The sequence below is a fragment of the Acytostelium subglobosum genome, assembly GCF_000787575.1.
Source record: "Acytostelium subglobosum LB1 DNA, scaffold: scaffold20, whole genome shotgun sequence".
In the NCBI taxonomy this organism is placed as follows: Eukaryota; Evosea; class Eumycetozoa; order Acytosteliales; family Acytosteliaceae; genus Acytostelium; species Acytostelium subglobosum.
The window spans coordinates 551,059-570,619 of NW_012236513.1; the positions used below are offsets into that span (position 1 = coordinate 551,059).

General features: G+C 47.6%; 6 protein-coding genes across 6 annotated transcripts; 1 reads left to right on the plus strand and 5 right to left on the minus strand.

Moving 5' to 3' along the window:
- Positions 1-389: 389 nt before the first annotated feature.
- SAMD00019534_090340 (hypothetical protein) lies at positions 390-605 on the minus strand (the record flags this gene model as incomplete). Its single annotated transcript, XM_012895923.1, has 1 exon — positions 390-605. A coding segment is annotated over one exon (216 nt), but the record flags the coding sequence as incomplete, so codon positions are not given.
- Positions 606-1,040: 435 nt separating this feature from the next.
- On the minus strand, positions 1,041-3,618 carry SAMD00019534_090350 (hypothetical protein; the record flags this gene model as incomplete). The annotated part of the gene is made up of 3 exons (XM_012895924.1): positions 1,041-1,426; positions 1,574-2,213; positions 2,302-3,618. Coding segments are annotated over 3 exons (2,343 nt in total), but the record flags the coding sequence as incomplete, so codon positions are not given.
- A 260-nt stretch (positions 3,619-3,878) lies between these two features.
- SAMD00019534_090360 (hypothetical protein) lies at positions 3,879-9,787 on the minus strand (the record flags this gene model as incomplete). The annotated part of the gene is made up of 4 exons (XM_012895925.1): positions 3,879-4,002; positions 4,085-8,715; positions 8,791-9,653; positions 9,772-9,787. 4 exons carry the CDS (start codon positions 9,785-9,787, stop codon positions 3,879-3,881), a joined length of 5,634 nt encoding a protein of 1,877 aa, XP_012751379.1.
- A 2,592-nt stretch (positions 9,788-12,379) lies between these two features.
- SAMD00019534_090380 (hypothetical protein) lies at positions 12,380-13,328 on the minus strand (the record flags this gene model as incomplete). Its single annotated transcript, XM_012895926.1, has 2 exons — positions 12,380-12,396; positions 12,521-13,328. Coding segments are annotated over 2 exons (825 nt in total), but the record flags the coding sequence as incomplete, so codon positions are not given.
- On the minus strand, positions 12,728-13,676 carry SAMD00019534_090370 (hypothetical protein; the record flags this gene model as incomplete). The annotated part of the gene is made up of 2 exons (XM_012895927.1): positions 12,728-12,744; positions 12,869-13,676. 2 exons carry the CDS (start codon positions 13,674-13,676, stop codon positions 12,728-12,730), a joined length of 825 nt encoding a protein of 274 aa, XP_012751381.1.
- Positions 13,677-14,978: 1,302 nt separating this feature from the next.
- Positions 14,979-19,206, plus strand: SAMD00019534_090390 (hypothetical protein; the record flags this gene model as incomplete). Its single annotated transcript, XM_012895928.1, has 4 exons — positions 14,979-16,283; positions 16,344-18,239; positions 18,329-18,413; positions 18,494-19,206. The coding sequence occupies 4 exons, from the start codon at positions 14,979-14,981 to the stop codon at positions 19,204-19,206; spliced, it is 3,999 nt and encodes a 1,332-aa protein (XP_012751382.1).
- Positions 19,207-19,561: the final 355 nt, after the last annotated feature.

Below are 19,561 nucleotides of genomic sequence, written 5' to 3' on the forward strand. Positions count from 1 at the left end.
ATAACATCAACATGGAAGTATGAATGAATGAATGAACGAGGTTACCACCTCTACCGACCCCCTAGCTAGCTTTGCTTTGACACCTCCCCCTTGGAACTTGCTTATTCTAAAGGTTAACACTAAAGTGTATGTGATGGAAAATTAGACATGTCGCCCGACTTCTCAATGGCGCTTGACTATGAGGGACTTTCCGTCTAACTTTGCAGCGAGCTTTCTTTGATCTTTGCATCAAGATCAAAGTCATGGTGAACTTAACTTTTCCAAAGAAACCTCAATGGAATCCTGATCATTCATTCTTGTTTTATCATGTTTATTATCTTTAGATAATGATTTGAATGATATGATTATTGTCTTTAGTATTCCGAAGTAGTAGGTTGGTTCAATTTGGTCTGTTGGTAGACTTTGAATTCTCTCTCCCATCTTTGCTTGTCTTGAAGAGCAATCTTGAGATACTTCTCTCTTACCGAAGGCTGGGCATTTTCCCAAGCTACGGCCGAAAGACGAGCAATATCTTCAAAGGTTGCATTTGGGTTCTCCTCTTTGACTTTTGGACGAACATCTTTTATGAAGTAAATAAATGCAGATAAATGTCTTCTCGGACAATTAGTTGTTGTGGTCGTTATCTCTTCAGGTTCGCATAGATAATCATATGCTTCATTTTGTTTCAACTCCCTATTGGATAACTCCACTTTTATGGCCTTGAGTAGTCTCTTAAGATGGTCATCAGTCATAGAGTTCAGAACTAAATCAATTGGTATGGGTATTTATTATAAATAAATTAAATAATATATATTTTATATCTCCTTATAAACATTGTAAATATAATTACCTTCAGTCAATGAATCAGGTTGATCAATAGTACATTGCAAACTAGTCTTGATTCCTTCCATTTATTATCTGTAGAGTATAAATAATTAATAATAGAATGAAATGAGCTCCATTGGTGTGTCTCAATGTCTAAGGATTAGTGAGTTTGTAAACAATCTAATTTCTTCGAAACAACCAATATTGGTTGGTTGATATTATTTGTTTGTTTATTCAGAATCAGAATCACTGCTGCTGCTACTGCTGTCATCGTCATCACTACTCTTGGTAGTGGTTTTTGAAGTAGTGGTAGTGGACTTGCCTTTCAGCGGCTGCTTCTTATCCTTCTCGTCCTCAGATTCAGACTCGGACTCAGATTCTGACTCTGACTCCTCCTTGTCCGACTCCTTGTCCGATTCATCACTTGATGAATCCGAATCTGAGTCACTCTCGTCGTCCTTCTTCTTGTTGTCCACGACCATCTTGTCCTTCTTGACAGCAACGGCCGTCTTCTTTGTGTCCTCGCCATCAGAGTCAGAGTCAGAGTCTGAATCCGAGTCAGAGTCGTTATCGTCTTTGCTCTCGCTGTCACTGCTATCCTTCATCTTCTTGTCCTTCTTATCTGTGGTGGAGGTGGTCTTCTTCTTTTTATCACTGTCACTCTCGCTCTCGTCGTCCGAGTCGTCAGAGTCACTATCGCTGTCACTGCTCTCCTTCATCTTCTTGTCATTCTTCTCGGTCGTCGTTGTAGTCTTCTTCTTCTTGTCACTCTCGTCGTCAGAGTCATCGTCCTTCATCTTCTTGTCGTCCTCCTTCTCATCCTCTGATGAGGAGAACTTGTTGTCGTAGGCGGCAGCATTCAGCCTCCTCTCGCGCTCCTCTCTCTTCTTGACACGCTGCACCATGTGGAAGTCGGTGCCCAGTTGAAGGTTGCAGGTCTTCTTGAAGAGGATGGGCACTACGTGGCGGTGCTCCTCCAGATGCTCGGCCAGCTCGGGAATCAGCTGCAGGTTGTGATGTGTGGCAAAGTTGAGCACCTCGACGTAGTGGGCCTTCCTGTAGCCTCTGGTCACGCGGTATGTGTACTGCTCAAGTGTGAGTGGCAGGGCAAAGTTGATGATACGACCCAGCTTCTCAAACTGGTATTCGCGTGGGATGATGTCTGTGGTCAGCAGCAACTTCTTGTCGCTGCGCTTGAATGTCTCGAGCACGTTGTCGATCTCGTCCTGCTCCATCTTGCCGTGGATCATCAGGTATGACACTCTCTTCTTCTTGATTCTGACTGAGGCCTGCACCAGATGCTCGATCTGGTTGAAGAACACCACGGTCTTGACCGTGAGTGGCGATGGGCGGTCCTCGCGCTTGAACAAATGTCTCATCTTCTTGGCGAACTTCATTCCACGTGTCTTCTCCTCGATCATATCGAAATGCTATGGTGGAAGTTAGTTAATTAATGTTGCTGTTGGAGATTGATTGATTGATAGATGCTCAACATACCTGCTTGACTTGATTGAGCTCGCTAAGGGTCTCGGAGCCACTGTTGAGCTTGAAGTATGGGGCCTTAAGCCACTCACTCTCGAGCTCCTTGATGGCGTCTGAGCTGGTGAGACTGAAGAGGAGGGTCTGGGCATCGGGTCTGATCTGTGTCTTGATCATCTTGACCTTGTAGACGAGGTCCAGCTGTGCCATCTTCTCAATGCGATCGACCACCAACATTGTGACACCGTTGAGGTTCATCACTCCCATGTCGATGAACTGGACGATGCGCTCAGGCGTCGAGATGATGATGTGTGGCTTCCTTGCCTTGATATTATCGATCTGTGCCTGCTTGTCGACGCCAGAGTAGAGTGGGTATGACGTGATACCCAGGTTGTTGTCCATCTTCTCAGTCAGCAGGAAGGTCTGACGCACCAGATCCTTGTTGGGCAGCAGGATCAGCGTGCATGGGCTGTCGGCCACGAACGAGTTATTCTTGACGCGGTCAAATATGTGCGAGATCATTGGCACGAGGTAGGTGGCCATGCGGCCAGAGCCCAGGGGTGACACCGAGACAAAATCGCGGCCAGTGAGGATGAGTGGCCAGCCGTGCTGCTGCAGCTGGGTTGGGCGCAGCGAGCCGATCTTCTTCAGGAAGACCTTGGCCAACTTGTGCAGTTTGTCCCAGTTGTCGTCGGTGGCAATGGGGATCTTGGTGTCCTCAAAGAAACGCTGAGGGCCGGGGTCGCTCAGCTTGATCTCGCCCAGGATGTGATCGGGGATTGTGTACTCCTTGGTCTCGGTGATGGCATCGAGCCCGTTGAACTTGAGGAAGTTCTTCTTGAACTTGAACAAGTCGTCGTCGTTGAACTTGACGGGCTTGAGCACAACCTTAATCTTGATGGTCTCCTCGAACTTCTCCTCGACCCTCAGAAGCGAGTTGAGCTCGACGGCCTTCTTATGCTTCTTGATCATGTGCTTGGTTGGCTGGGTGTTCTTCTCCTTCTTGGCAGCCTTGAGCTGCTTGATCTCCGCCTTACGCTCCTCGTGCTTGCGCTTGAGCTCGGGGTCGGCCTCCAACTTGGCCTTGAACTCCTCCTCGCGCTGCTTTGCCAATGCCTTACGCTCCTTGTTTCTATCCTTGTTCTTGTTGTACTTTGTCTTGTCCCTCTTTGCACGTTGCAAGGCCATATTAATCTCCTTCTGTGTCTGAAGCTTCTTCTTCACCTCCTTCTTTGCAACACGCTTGGCCCTCCTATTCTGTCTGACCTCCTCCTTCCTCTGCAACTGTTCTGGTGTCTTTTTTAACTTCTTTGGCATTGTTAAAAACTTTATATATTATATATAAAATAGTGAATATATATATATATATAAATGTATATGTATGAAGTAATAATGTGATTAGTATTGTTGAATACTTGAGAATGAAATTGAGTGTGTCTCATCATTCAATCTTTCGTTCGTTTTTTTGATTTTTTGAATTAAAATTAATTTTGGTGATTGATTGATGTGCGAATGGATGTTGTGTTGGATTGGATGTTATTATTTATTATTGTTATGATTGATTAGGAAGTGATGAAGTGATGTCAGGTCTGGTCTCAAACCGGAACATAGCTACAGATTTGTGTCATGATCTTTGTTGGGGCAGTGGTCAAGTTGATGTCGAAACAGTACTTTCCATTCTCATACTTCATATCTTTACCCAAAGGTCCATAATTGTAACTGTTTGATTCATTAAATTGAATGATTAGTTTAGTTTTAAATGAATTGATTGATTGATTGATTGAATATCAATGATACATACTCCTTCAATGGACCAAACTCTCCACAGTACTTGCCCTCTGGAAGGTCTGGCATGCTGATGGCGTCATATTTCACACCATCATTGACTGGATTCTGCTCCTTGATCAAAGTGGCACCGGTCGAGTCAAAGAGCTTGAAGTAGTAGGCGTAGAGGTAGGCCTCACCGGTGTCGTCCTCTCCATTCTTGTTGGAGTCAGTCCATGCACCACCACGTAGTTTGAACTTGTTTGTCGTGAATCCAGCCTTGATCTGAATGACGTTGGAGTCTGTGGGCATGTCTTTATCATTCACATTGAAGCACTGCTGGTTCTTCTCCATCTTGTTGTCTGTGCCCAGGATGGTGTTGATGTAGGCGGGTGGTGTGTTCTTGTCGGTGATCTTGATGCAGTAGTCGCCACTGTCAATGATGGGGAAGTTGATTGACTCGGCTCCCTTGGTCTGGTCCAACGCCATTGTGCCCACGACAGTGCCATCCTTCTTGGTCAAAGTGGCAGTGAGGCCATCCGATATATCATCATCTCCAGCTTCCTTGATTCCATTGGCATTGACATCATTCCAGGCGAATCCCTTGACCGACTTTGGACCTCTGACAACCGACATTGGTACACCGAGCTCGCCCTTGGCGTTGGCTGTTGTGGAGTCAAGAGTGACACACACCTCGCCATTCGAGTCGATCTTGCTGCTTACGCCCTGCTTGCCAAAGAGGTAGAGGCCCTTGGTGTCGGCTGCCTTGATGCAATATTCGCCCGGTGCCAGATTCTTAATGTCATATCCGTGGGTTTTGCCGGCAGCGTCGGTCAAGAATGTTCCAACCTCCTCCAACTTATCGCCATTCTTCTTGGAGACGGTACCCTTGATACCGCCGACGTATGGCTCGCCATATTGGTCCTCGCCATTGTCATTGAGGTCATTGTAGGCATAACCAAACAAAGTGAACTTGTTCAACAAGAAGCCAGCGGATACCACGAGCTCGTTCTTGTCGTTGACAGTCGAGCCGTCCAAGGAGAAGCAGCGGATGCCAGAAGAGTTGAAGCCATTGCTGATGACGATATACTTTTGAGCTGGGTCCTCCATCTTGAGACAGTAGCCGCCCTGCTCCAGGTCGGGAATGCTGTATGCATCGGCGAGCTTGGCGGCATCAGTAGTGAATGTGTTGACCTCGACTCCCTTGCCGTCTCTGTCCATCTTGTAGAGAGTGCCCTTGATGCCGCCCAAGAACTCCTCGTCCTTGTTGTCACCATCCTTGTTGGCATCAATCCAGGCGAATCCCTTGACTGTGTACTTGGGTGGGGCGGGCGCTTCGTTGAAGCCGGCTGGGATCTCGACCCTGTTGTCGCTGTTGGCGGTGGAGCTGTCAACGGAGAAGCAGCGGATGCCTGATGAGTTGAACTTATTGGTGACACCCATTGGTCCGATGATGTACTTGTTCTGGGGGTCGGCAATCTTGATGCAATAGGCACCCTGGTCCAAGTTGTCAATTTTGAAGCCATCATACTTCAAAGAAGCATCGGTGGTGAAGGTGTTGAGCTCCTTCAGTGTGCCTTCCTTGTCCATGCTGTACAGAGCGCCCTTCATGCCGCCCAACCATGGCTCGCCACTGTTGTCCTGGCCATTCTTGTTGCTATCAATCCAAGAGTAACCAGCGATGGTGTACTTGGGTGGGGTGGGTGCTTGGTTGAAGCCAGCTGCCACCAAGAACTCATTCTTGGCGTTGACGGTGGAGCTGTCGACTGAGAAGCAGCGGATGCCAGAGGAGTTGAACTTGTTGGTGACGCCCATTGCTCCAATTATGTACATGGACTTGGGGTCCTCAATCTTGACACAGTATTGGCCTTGATCAAGGTTCTCAAAGCGGAAGGCATTACTGTTCAAAGATGCGTCGGTTGTGAAGGTTTGGATCTCGGTGGTCTTGCCCTCCCTGTCCACACTCAGCAGACTGCCCTTCATGCCTCCCAAGTATGGCTCACCACTGTTGTCCTCACCATTGCCATTGGTATCAACCCATGCGTATCCGTTGATTGTGTACTTTGGTGGGACGACAGGTTGCTTGAAGCCACCTGGGACCAACACTTCATGCTTGTCATTGGCAGTCGAGTCATCGACAGAGAAGCAGCGGATGCCAGATGAGTTGAACTTGTTGGTGGGGCCCATTGGACCGATCTCATAGGTGTTGGTGGGGTCGGCCAGCTTGATGCAGTATGCGCCGCCGTCCAGGTTCTCAAAGCGGAAGCCATCATATTTCTTTGAAGAGTCGGTGGTGAACTCCTCAATCTGGGTCATATCATCTTTGTTCATGCGGTAGAGTGTGCCCTTTATGCCGCCTAACCATGGCTCGCCACTGTTGTCCTGGCCATTCAGGTTGGAGTCAATCCAAGTGTATCCGTGCAGGATGTACTTGGTTGGGGTGGGTGGTGCCTTAAAGCCAGCTGCCACCAAAAACTCATTCTTGGCGTTGACAGTGGAGCTGTCGACAGAGAAGCAGCGAATGCCAGATGAGTTGAACTTGTTGGTGACGCCAAATGGTCCCATCTGGTACTTGCCAGTTGGGTCCTCAATCTTGACACAGTATTGACCTTGGTCGAGGTTCTCAATGCGGAAGCCATCATACTTCAACGATGCGTCGGTGGTGAAGGTTTGGATCTCGGTGGCCTTGCCCTCCCTGTCCACGCTCAACAGACTGCCCTTCATGCCTCCCAACCATGGCTCGCCACTGTTATCCTCGCCATTCAGGTTGCTATCGACCCATGAGTATCCGTGGATCGTGTACTTGGGTGCGGTTTGGCCCTCAGCGAGAACGAATCCAGCTGGGAGTAACACCTCATGCTTGTCATTGTCAGTGGTATCATCGATTGCGAAGCAGCGCATGCCCGTCGAGTTGAACTTGTTGGTGACGCCCATTGGTCCGATCGTGTATGTGGCCGCGGGATCGGCAATCTTGACGCAGTATGCGCCCTCGTCCAAGCCCTCAATGCGGAAGCCATCATATTTCTTTGATCCGTCGGTTGTGAATGTGTTGAGCTCAGTGAGATCGTTGGTGTCCTTGTTCATGCGGTAGAGTGTGCCCTGCATGCCGCCCAACCATGGCTCGCCACTGTTGTCCTGGCCATTCTTGTTGGAATCAATCCATGCGTATCCATGCAGAGTGTACTTGATTACAGGGCTATTGTTGACTCTGACGAAGCCTCCTGGAATCTGGAAGTCGCCCTTGGAGTCGACGGTTGTAGAGTCGAGGGAGAAGCAGTACTTGCCATTGGCGTCCAACTTGTTGGACACGCCGATGGGGCCAACAGCTCTGACGCCACTGGGGTCAGACATCTTGATGCAGTAGGCTCCCTGCGACAAGTCTGTCTGCTCAAAGGCTCTGCTACGCAAGGATGAGTCCGTGGTGAACTTGGCAATCTCCTGGAGCTCGTCTGCACCTCGGCCCTGGCGGTAGAGTGTGACATCAATTCCGCTCAAGTATGGCTCACCATAGTTATCCTCACCGTTCTTATTGGTGTCGTTCCAGGCGTAGCCGTGCAGTTTGAACAAGGGTGGATTGGCGGCTTGGAGGAATCCGGCTGGCACCAAGAACTCGTGCTTGCTGTTGGTAGTGGCCGCGTCCAATGAGAAACAGTACTTTCCAGTCTGTTGGTCCAATTTGCTGCTGACGCCTTTTGGACCGTTGGGGTAGTTCTTCTTGGGATCTGTGATGGTGATGCAGTAGCCGCCCTGTTCGAGGCCCTCCTTTCGGAAGCCATCCATTTTCTTTGACGAATCGGTAGTGAATGTTGCGACGGGTTTGTCATCGATGGTGGTCAGCACAACGTTCATTCCGCCCAAGTATGGTTCACCACCATTGTCCTCGCCGTTGGCATTGAGGTCGACCCAAGCGTAGCCATGGATGGTGAAGACGGGGGCGGGAGTGCCCACCTTCAAAGTCTTGCCAATTGGTACTAACAGCTTGCCGTTGGCATCGACGGTGGTGGCGTCTAGTGAGAAACAATAGCGATTGGAGGAGTCGAACTTGTTGGTAATGCCAATGGGGCCGGTGATGTATGTGCCGGTCGGGTCGGTGATCTTGAGGCAGTAGCCGTCGGGCGATAGTGCAGGGAATTCGAAGCCGTCGCTACGCTTTGAGGCATCGGTGGTGGCGGTTGAGACCACGTGGCCGATCGAGTTGGTCAACTCAACGTTCATGCCGCCCAAGTATGGCTCGCCACTGTTGTCCTCTCCGTTCAGGTTGGTGTCGATCCAAGAGTAGCCGTGGATGGTGAATGTCTTGGGCTTGGTGTCGTCCACAGGGACGAAGCCTCCTGGAAGGGTCAGTTGCTTATTACTGTTGGTGGTGGCATCGTTGAGGGTGAAGCATTGGTGACCATCGGCCTCAAACTTGGTTGATACTCCCATTGGTCCAATCTTGTAGTTGTTCTTGGGGTCCTTCAAAGTGACACAGTAATCATCCGCTGGCAACAGGGCCGACACAAAGGCCTTAGACTTCTTGGTGGCATCAGTTACAAATGACTCCAATGGTGCATTGGCCAACACAGCCCTAGACACTCTCTTGGACTTGATGGTCATGTATTCAGCCTTGTTATAGAGTGCACCTTCAATGCCTCCCAAATATGGCTCGCCATAATTATCTTCACCATTCTATTAATGATTGATTGATTGGGTGAGTGAGTGAATGTGATTGTATGATGAGATTGATCACATTGATTGACTTACCTTGTTAGTATCAATCCATGTATAGACTATGACTTGGTACAGTTGGTTTGGCGAAGTAGTTGTGGCTGTCGTCGTTGGAGCGGTAGTTGTGGCCGTTGTCGTTGGAGCGGTTGTGGCAGTTGTGGCGGTTGTTGTGGGCGCGGTGGTAGTTGCGGTGGTAGTTGGCTTCGATGTGGTGGTGGCCGTGGTCGTCACAGTTGTGGTCGCTGTGATGGAGCTGGCTGGGGAGGTAGTTGAGGCCGTAGTGGTAGCAGTAGTGCTGACTGTAGTCGAGGCTCCGGCAACAGTGCTGGCAACAGTGGACTGAGTCGAGACTGTGGTCGACGTTGGCACCGAGGTAGTGCTGGTCGTGGCAGTGGTAGTTGGCCTCGAGGTGGTCGTTGCCGTGGTCGTCGCTGTTGTTGTTGCAGTGATGGTGCTAGCTGGCGAAGTGGTGGACGCTGTCGTGGTGACTGTGGTAGTGGCAGTGGTGCTGGCCGTGGCAGTGGTAGTTGGCCTGGAGGTGGTCGTGGCCGTGGTCGTCACTGTGGTGGTGGCCGTGATGGTGCTAACTGGCGAGGTAGTTGAGGCCGTAGTGGTAACAGTGGTACTGGCCGTAGTCGACGAGGCACCGGCTACAGTGCTGGCAACAGTGCTGGCTACAGTGGACTGAGTCGAGACGGTGGTCGTGACGGTAGTCGAGGCACCAGTGGTAACACCAGTGGTGGTGGCGACAGTGCTGGCAACAGTACTGGCTACAGTGGACTGAGTCGAGACGGTGGTCGTGGCAACAGTCGATGAAACGGCAAATGTAGTCACAGTGGTACTGGCCACAGTAGATTGAGTGGTAACAGTAGTGGATGCTGAGGTGCTAGTGGTCTGGCCTTGACAATAAGGATTGCCAAGAGCATCAATCAGGCAAGAACCCTGTTGGCACCTCTGATAAAATAAACATTTACTAAAGCATTTGGCTGGCAGATTAAGGCTGGGCTGGCAACAAACCGATCCCAAAGGACATTGAATGGAACATGAATGTGATTGATGTTGTGCCCCTAATTAAATATTATATATATAATATTAAATTTATTATTAATATTATTATATTAAATTATTATCCATGATCATAATTAATACTTACCAATTATGGAAATACAAAACATTAGGATGATGACCATTGCCATAAGGCCATGGCCTCTTCCAATGCTAGTGGCTGTGATTTTGAACATCACAAACAGGTTGTTGATTTTTTGAAAGGTGTTGTAGTTGTTGTTGTAGCTGGTTGAAGGGAGGTCTCTTGGACTTCCTTCCTGGGAATATTAAACAAAGAATAATAAAAATAATAATATATCTAACTTATCAAAGTTATATAAATCTTTGTAAATAACAAACAAACAAACAAAATAAACAAACAATAATACAATATGTTATGGTGGAGTCCACGCCACAGATGCAATTAAACAAACATTGTAATTGTAGAATGGGAGAGGGAGAGGGATGAGTGGGTGATTGATTGATCAATGACTGCGCCTTTTACATACTCTCTCCTCTTCCTCCATCTGAGTCATTCACCTGTTTCTGGGGTTGCCTAACCTTGCAACCCTACATACACCTTCTTCCATCATTATTGCTTGCAATGTTGTTGTTGTTACTGTTTGTTGATTGTGTGTGTATGTGTGTGTGTGTGTGTGTTTCTGTTAAGTTGATCAAGTATTGCCGTGGGTAGCCAGCTTCACCTGTTCGAGACCCTTGGCGTAGCAGTTAGTTAGTTATTATTTTGATTTTTGCGAATTAAGTGTGTGAGGGTATGTCTGTGAGGGTATGTCTGTGAGGGTACGTCTGTGAGGGTATGATGTCTCTTATGTGTATCTATGATTGTTATTTATTGGTTATGTTATATTGTAATGTCATCACTCTGAGAAAGAGAGTTTAGATAGGACTTGCGTGCATCCTCTGGCCTAACACGTGGTAGTTTGAATGACCGAGGATCAAACTTCAATATGTTAACGAGGGACAGGGGCAACAGCGATTGGTGGTTGGACAAGATCCATTGTAGGTAGGACAGCACGAATACACCACAGTTGATAGTGTCCTCTGAGTGTTGATGACCAGTGTATATTGTGTTGCCGTGTGCACGCGAGATGTTATCAGTGCCAAATGTCAGATTGCTGATAATGAGGTTGCGGTACGTGTCGTCGATGTTTGCTGTTGTAGTGGGGCCATTCTTTTTATGCGCAAAGCTATCGACAATGAGTACTTCCACGTCCATCCTCTTGGGTGGAATTATGATCATGCAGAGGAGCCAGTGATAATTATTGTTGAGAGGAACAATGATTACCTTTCCACGATGTGACGATATATCAAAACGCTNTACTGTCCAGTCTGGCTCACCAAAGAATAGGTGGTTTGGTTGACTCTGTAGACCGTCTTTCGTGAACTGTTGGCAAAGAATCAAACTGATGATATGGGAGAAATGGGATGACTTGAGCCAACCAGCTTCGAGACGTTGGCGATAATCGGGATCGTCCAAGCCACATGAAGTGAACTTGGATGATAGGCTAGGCATTGTTGAAGGTGTTCGTGAAGCCTTCGCGTCAGGGTTGGGACCAGCGTCGCCAGTGATCATTAAGTCGTCAGAGTCAATGGACAGTGGGGTGGGCAGAGGAATGGCAGAGGCGGTCTTGGCGGACTTTGAATCAACAACAGGCTTGCTCTTGCATGTTGTCTTGTTGTGGCCTGTTTGTTGGCAATTTCCACACCTGTTGGGCTTGCCTCTCTTGTTCTGTTTGTTGTCGTTCTTCTCGTTCTTCTCGTTCTTCTTGTTCTTCTTGTTCTTGCTGTGTTGTGGCTCTTCACCAAGCACAACGGACTCTTGTTGCTCGGGAATATCTTTGTGAAGGTCGTCCATCTCGTTTTGTTCCTCCTTTCCATTCAATGTCCTATTCCGCTGTGGTGCTGCCATCTTGGATCTGATATATAACAGGTGATCCCAAAACATCGTTGCAGGGATGTCCTCTGGGGCTAAGGGATGATCCTTCCAGAATGGATTCTGAGGGTCCAGGTACATCTCCTCGATCACTTTGATCAGTGTGATCACATCGGAAAGGGCTCGGTGTGGAAGTTGATTCACAATATCGTAGTGTTTGCTGAGGGTGCTCAACTGACGATTGGGCAATGCCAACCAGTTGGTATGATCGAGGGTTTCAATCATTCTGATATTGATTGGTATGGCAACATTGTAATGTGCAGAGGCCTTGATCAGCATGTGCGAGTCATAACCCTTGATATTGTGACCAACCAAGTAGATGCGTTGATGAGGATGGCGTCTCAGAGCTTCCAACCAACAGAAGAAAACTGGACCAACTGTTTGCCAATCGTACTTGAGATTAATAACCTCTTTAGAAGGGACAGCGCAGTGATTGAATCTGTGGAGGACACCTATTATAATATTAGAAGAATGTTAACAGGTTGTCCATTGTGTGATTGAATGATATGAAATGAATGAGTATGAATGAGTGACTGATTGGAGTAATTGAGTGATGATAGTGTGTGGGGTTGGACTTACCCTTTCCAGGGTGGATAAGAGTTGAGAATGATCGTGAGGATTGGAGACAAACAGCTGCAATCTCACAAATGCCAATGTTTGTCCCCTCAAGGTCAATATCTACAAAGATATCACCATCGATGTGAGATTCAGGTGATTCACCTTCAGGTTGGGACAGCTGGTATCGTTGAAGGATACTGAGCTCACCATCAACGATAGATGGGTCAGATGGTGCAGTGGCCGATTCTTGAAGCTGCACTTGATCGCTCTGGGTGACATGGAGCTCGGTGCAAAGGTCTTCATGGTCTATCTGGGAAGGGTCTTGAACTTTCACCTTTTCAAGCTGTGATCGTTCTTTGTAGGCACATGTGTCAATGAGTGTGTCTGCATCGGCGTAACTCCATGAATGACTCTCTACTAGATGCTTCTTGAATCTGTTGACATAGATGTATATCTTTGAACACGACTCATCAGGGCAAGGATGTCCTCGGGTCGTCTTGCTCTGAGTAGGGTCCAAGTTGCATGTTGATTGCCTGTAGGTGAGCCTCCTTCTCATACATGGATATGCCTTGGCAAACAACTTGAGGCTTGAGGTATCTAGCTTCTTGTTTGATGGACCTTGGGTTGATGGCTCTTGGACAGAGTGCTGGTCCTGTGTGGTTGTGGAAGCACTACCAGCGTTCCCTGTGTTCGGTTGAACAGCATTCTTGTTACCCGCGGGTGCCCCTACACCCTTGTCTCCAGTGTCGGCGGCGTTAGAGCGGCTGTCCAACTTGGATTGGTGACCTCTCGTGAACTTTGGAGTAAGCGCGGTGAGCAACGCTTGACAGAAGGACAGATCTTGATTTGAGTTGTAGTTGCGGGTCGTGTTGAAAACATTCTTATGTCCTTTGTATCTCGAGTCAACATTGTGCTTCTTGATGAGCTCCAATAATGCTGCCCTCTGATACTGATAGAACGACATGAAGTTGGGCTTGAAGACCTTCCTCCGCACGGTACTGAAGTACCACTCGACGGCATTTGTGCCCAGATGACTGATCTTGGTGAGTGCTGGAGATTGTGGGAAATGTTTGTTGTGCCATGCTGCGAGATTGGTGAGACCATCTATAGTTGTCTGCAGGTGGTCCTTGAACGCTTGGGAAACATTCTCAATTGAATTGAAGTACCGCTTGATCTCCTCTAGCTTGGTAATGCGATCTCCAAGTGTGATCGCTTTACCATCAATGCCATTGTGCTTGTCAAAGATCTCGTAAAACTCTCTGACATGCACAAGGTACCGTGATAGTCTATGGAGATGAGCATGCGTCACATGTGTCAACTTGTATCGATGGTTTGTGAATGAGCTTAGCAATACAAATGATAACATAGCATTAATAATGAAGTGTAGATTGAATCAAACGAATGATGACAATGTAAAGGTAGATTGTGATTAGCAACAACAACATGAGATGAAATGGAACATGATTAATATGTGACAATGTGAATAGTAAACACGATGATAGTTACAGGTAGGTATTTGATGTTGTCTCTAATAACGAATGAATTGAGCCCAAAGCGTAATCGTAGTCTGTAGAAATTGCTTGGAGGTATAACCAACTCTCCCTTGATATTCGTGGTCACCATCCCCTCAATCTTGTGTTTGATGCAGAGTTGATTGAGATCCTCTAACGACATCAAATGAGGGCTATTCTCGTCTAGCTCTAATTGGAGTTGAGACAAGAGGGGCTGATCGCACCAGAGTTAGAACATATATACGATATTATATTATCGCAACATGATACAAACCTCAAGAAACATCCAGAGAGCATCATTGTATTCATTTCGCGTCTTGGTAGCTGCCAAGATGGTTTGAGTCTTGACGTCTCTAATGTTGATGTTACTAGTGAATGTATTCTTTGGTCGCTTTGTCTCATTCTCCTCTTGAGATGAGGAGGTCAATACACGCTTCTTCTCCATTATATATAGTCATGTAATAATATAGTAATGTATGAATGAACAACAAATAATATAATACTCAACACGCAATGATCACCATCAGAGGGTAGGTCAACCTAATAATAAATGATTTATGGGACTATAAAAATGAAATAATTCAAAGTTGCTAAATGCTATGCCTCATTGTATGGTGACAAGAGAAGCTTGCCATTGTGTTCAGGTGTTTTTTTGTGTGTGGACCACAAAGGATACCGATTTTTTCTGTTTTAAGGTTGATTGGTTTTGATGTGTGAATGAAAAAATCGCAGGTCAACCACCTCCTCATTGTATTGATCAATACAGACACCCCCTGGCCTCGCACCTCATCGATCATATTACCACACAATAGAAGATATAGATAGATAGTGATAGTGATAAAGATAGGGATAGTTAGATTAGATAGTTAATAGAAGTGAGTGTGTGGAGTGTTAAAAGTCAGACGAATAACACTCAAATATCTTGATAAAAGAAAGACTACAATGCTAGGTCTCTGAGACCAGCCCAGCCATCAACATACACAGCTATTATGTCTCATACCAACAGCAACAACAATAGTAATAATAGTAATAATAGTCGACCAATTGAGAAGGTGGCTACATTGGCAACCAACCCCGCCACTGCAACTTCAACTCAAGCATTAAGGTCAACATTCAGCAGCCATCATAATCATAATCACCATCATCATGTGGCAGACATGTCATCACCACCAAAGAAGTTAACAACGACACAAGTAGTGCAACATGTTGAATCAGATAACACACCACCAACCGTTGTACAATCCGCCAAGTCAATGTTCAACATTGGTAGCAAGGCATCAACATCATCAACACAAAACATCGACCAAGACAACAACAGCAGCAGTACAAGTACAAGTAGTAGTGGCAACGATAGTAATAATAGACCAGGATCACCAAGTGTTAAACTTCTTGGAAAGGCATTCGATACAACGATCGATAAGCATCTCCATCAACAGTTCATCTTGACCAAGAACTCGTCGTCTCAATCACCGACCAAGCCAAACTTTGTAATCAATCGTAACAGGAACACTTCAACCACAGTCTCTGTCGTTGGTAAGCCCCAGCTCTCGACATCCCCCAGCAGCAGCAATTCATGTGGAGAAGCACAGACATCCAACAAAGATGAGACCAAAGTGGAGTCTTCCCAATCCCCAACTGTAGCTCAACCCCAGCCTCAGCCCCAGCCCCAGCCCCAGCCCCAGCCCCAGACTCAACCTCAAACACAGACTTCATTACCAACTCCTACATCTCTGCCACTGGGACTTGGACAACAAGTTGGTTCACCAGAGAAGAAACAGCAGGTATCGATTCATGATCAAGTTCGTTTCGTACCTTATGTTGAGGAGCAGGAACAACAGCAACCTGTACAATCTGAGGTGGAAACAACAACGACAACAAAGACGACAGAGCCAGAGCCAATTCAATCTACTACACCACCATCTACCAGCTCTGGAAGCATACACAACATACCCACTGCTATCAAGAAGCGCTCATGGATGCAGTCGTCCCCACCAACGACTCCACCACATTCTCCATCATCATCTCCTCCTCCAAGTAGACTCAGTGGACAATTCCGTCATACACATGTCGCTACCACACCCATTGCCACTGCCACAACGACAACGACAACTCCATCATCGACGATGACAGATCATCTGACAAGGGTCAACCCGGTTACCACTCCACTGTCACTGCCAACTCAATCATCTCCCTTGGCAAAGTACGACTCGTTATCATCATTGTCATCGACCCCTTCGACTCCTTCGACACCTCTGTCACCCACGCAACAAGCAACATCTCCGCGAGCTGACGACTCCCCTCGTCGCAACTACCAATCACACCGCGTTGCAGGCGATTGGAAGAAGGACATGTTTACCAAAGGTGTCACCAGCAACCTTGTATCCAAGGAAAGACGAGCCTTGATTGGATCACGTGACTCATCTCCATCATCCCCATCATCAAGTTCAGTGCCCAGCCTCGATGTAAGCTAACTAATTGATTGATCGATTGAATGATTGACTAACACAATCACAACCATCCAGATGTCTACCTCACCACCAACATCATCTATGTTGTCGAGTGCCGTTCAAATGCGCGATGACCATTCAACAACATCGACAACATCATCGACAGGTTCAGGTGCAGGATCAGGATCAGGTGTGTTGGACGACCCGGATATCAACGGACTGGTCAGCAAGTTCCAGAAGAGGAATGGTGGAGGCAGTAAGCTGAAACTGTCCACGCAAGACGTAGAGTGGATCACAACAAAGTTCTACGAGGACAGCAACAAGGAAGCTTCCATCACTATCAGCCCAACACGTGCGACACAACAATCAGATGTTGCTGTTGTTGGAGGTGGTGCCAATGTTAACTCATCTGCAGTTGGTGGCGGCGACAAGAGCAAGCAACTTCAACAACAACCACAGCAGCAACAACACCAACAACAGCAAGGACAGCAATTGACCACAAGTGTTGGTACACACCTCTGCAACAGTCCATTGAAGACTAGCTCAATCAAGAAGTATAGGGCACAAGGCAACTCGAACAACAGCAACAGCAAGGGCAACTCAATAGGTTCGTCCAAGCCCTCAACGGCCGATTCGAGCGATGACGAAGATGAGGTGTGCAACCCCAACAACTACCCAAGCTACAGGTATCTGGAGGAGGTGGGCAAGCGACGACACATCCCCGCCGAGTGCAGTCGCCGACCAGGCCTCAAGTCGCCGCTGTTCCTCAGCATCCCCTCGTTGGCGCAGCCGACACAATTCCACACGCACTCTCCCGAGAAGCTCGGCTCCAACATCTCCACATCGGTCGAGGAGAACAGTCATCAAGATCAATCATTGCTCTTCAACAATCAGATCCTCAACAGGGTGGCTCACGACAAGGACCTCACGCTGCTGTTCTTCCCCGTGCTCAAGAGCTCGACGAGGATCGTGGCGCAGCCAAGCGGGCTCTCGAGTCAGCCCAGCAACAAGAGCAACGGTGTTGCTGTGCCCAACAATGGCACCAACAACAAGGCCATCAACACTTCGGCCACCAAGCCCATTTCATCATCGGCCAAGTCAGACTCTGGTGAGAGCTCAGCATCATCGCATCACTCTTTCATGTCCATGTCATTGTCCCCGGGAACACCCTCTCCACCCCAGTCATTCTCGCCTCTCTCAGAGTCAATCAACTTTGTAACGGCATCAGTGTCACGAGCGAATGAGCAGCGTAGGTCTTACTGGCCACATCGATCAACGACGAGCAGCAACGACAGCAAGTCACCTTCGCCCAGCTCGCCATCGGCCACGCCACCAGGCCTTGCTGACTCACCACCTTCAATGTCACTGGATAATCATCATCACTCCCCATCATCGGCGCAAGCATCGCCACAGACACCCTCACCAGTGTCCAGCGCTGGTGCGAACGATCAGCCCAAGCCAATATCTCCACCGGCGGCCGTCACCCCGCCGCACCCCTTCGAGGAGGAGTTCAAGGGAAGAACCGACATCTACTTTACGACGCACGAGGCGTCGCACAAGAAGTTCGCCAAGATCAAGTGTGGCTCATTGGACGCGCTGGTCGAGATCCTGACCTACCACAACGTACAGGTGCCCAACTTTGTCGAGACATTCCTGCTCACTCACAAGACATTCACAACATCAGAGATACTGCTGCAAAAGTTGATCGACAAGTACAATGAGGAGCCAGTGCACGACGAGGAGGACGAGAACAACATGAGCAGTGAGCAGATGGAGAAGCTGTCGCAGATGTCACGTTCCATCAAGCTGAGGGTGTGCAGCATCCTAAAGATCTGGATCGATAAGCACTTCTATGACTTTGAGCGCAATCCAGAATTGTTCCAACAGTTTCAAGAGTTCATCGAAGGCACACTCTGCGAGGATGGCATGGAGAAGATATCACAAAACATTCAAAAGACCATAAAGTCAAAGGTATGTCATCGTTGCGTTGGCAACTTGAAGTTGGAGTTGTGGCGACACTAACTAACTCAATCAATCACTGGAACTTTCCCATTCAACAGCAGAGCAATGACAACATGGACAAGAGCATAAAGACAAACAAACAACCTATACCAATTGTACCAACACTCAAACAAGATCAAATGAGTAAGTCGATGGATGATGGATGGACTTGCACTGGCAAGGGCACACACTTACTGACTGACTGGCCCTCATCAACTACTTAGTCACACTATTCAGTATGGATGATCTGGAGATTGCCAGACAACTGACATTGATTGAACATGAAGCATACTCATTGATCAAGCCGAATGAATGTATTAATTTAGCATTCAGTAAGGCTGGCAAAGAGGAGAATGCTCCAAACATCACAAACATTATCAAGCGATCCAATACGATTCCCTTGTGGGTGGCCACCGAGGTGGTCCAAGAGGAGAGGATCGCCCGCCGCGCCAACATCATCAAGAAGTTCATCAACGTGGCCGAGCACTGCAAGAACATGAACAACTTCAACGGCGTCATGGAGATCCTGTCCGGCCTGAACCTGACGCCCGTGCATCGCCTGAAGCGCACATGGGAGACGATCCCCAGGAAGTACCTGGCCATGTTCCGCCACCTCAACTCATTGATGGCCTCCAAGCACAACTACAAGGTGTACCGAGACATCCTGCATACAAAGAGTCCGCCCATCCTGCCATTCCTCGGTGTCTACCTCACTGACCTTACCTTTTTGGAGGAGGGCTCGCCCGAGACCCTGGAGGGTGGCCTGATCAACATGGTCAAGCGATACCAACTGTCGGCCATCATACAAGAGATACAACAATTCCAACAGATGTCCTATCCCTTTGTTGTTGTGCCCATCATTCGAGAATTCCTTCTCCAGTCCAATGGTCTACAATGGAGTGGTCTATTGAAACATTCAAGGATATTGGAGCCCTAAGGTATTCTCCCCTCCCAGGCATCTTGACCCAGGTCATAGCACTGATCAACCTCCAACTTAACTGTACTTGTAAAATATTAATAATAATAATAATTATTGAATGTTATTATTATCACAATCAATCGAACGAATAGTTTAAACTAGAGTTTGAAATATTGCTAGACTAATGTGGAGTCAATGATTGACACTCCCTGGAGGCCTTGGCCCAGGCCTGATGTCCAGCCCATAATTGGTGAAAAAGTGCACGAATGGATGATGGTGCGAGAATTGGGTTGTCGACAGGATCGCCCCGATGTGAGCCTAATAAGGTGATTTTCAAACTAATATTTAAATTAGGATTACATCTATCATGATG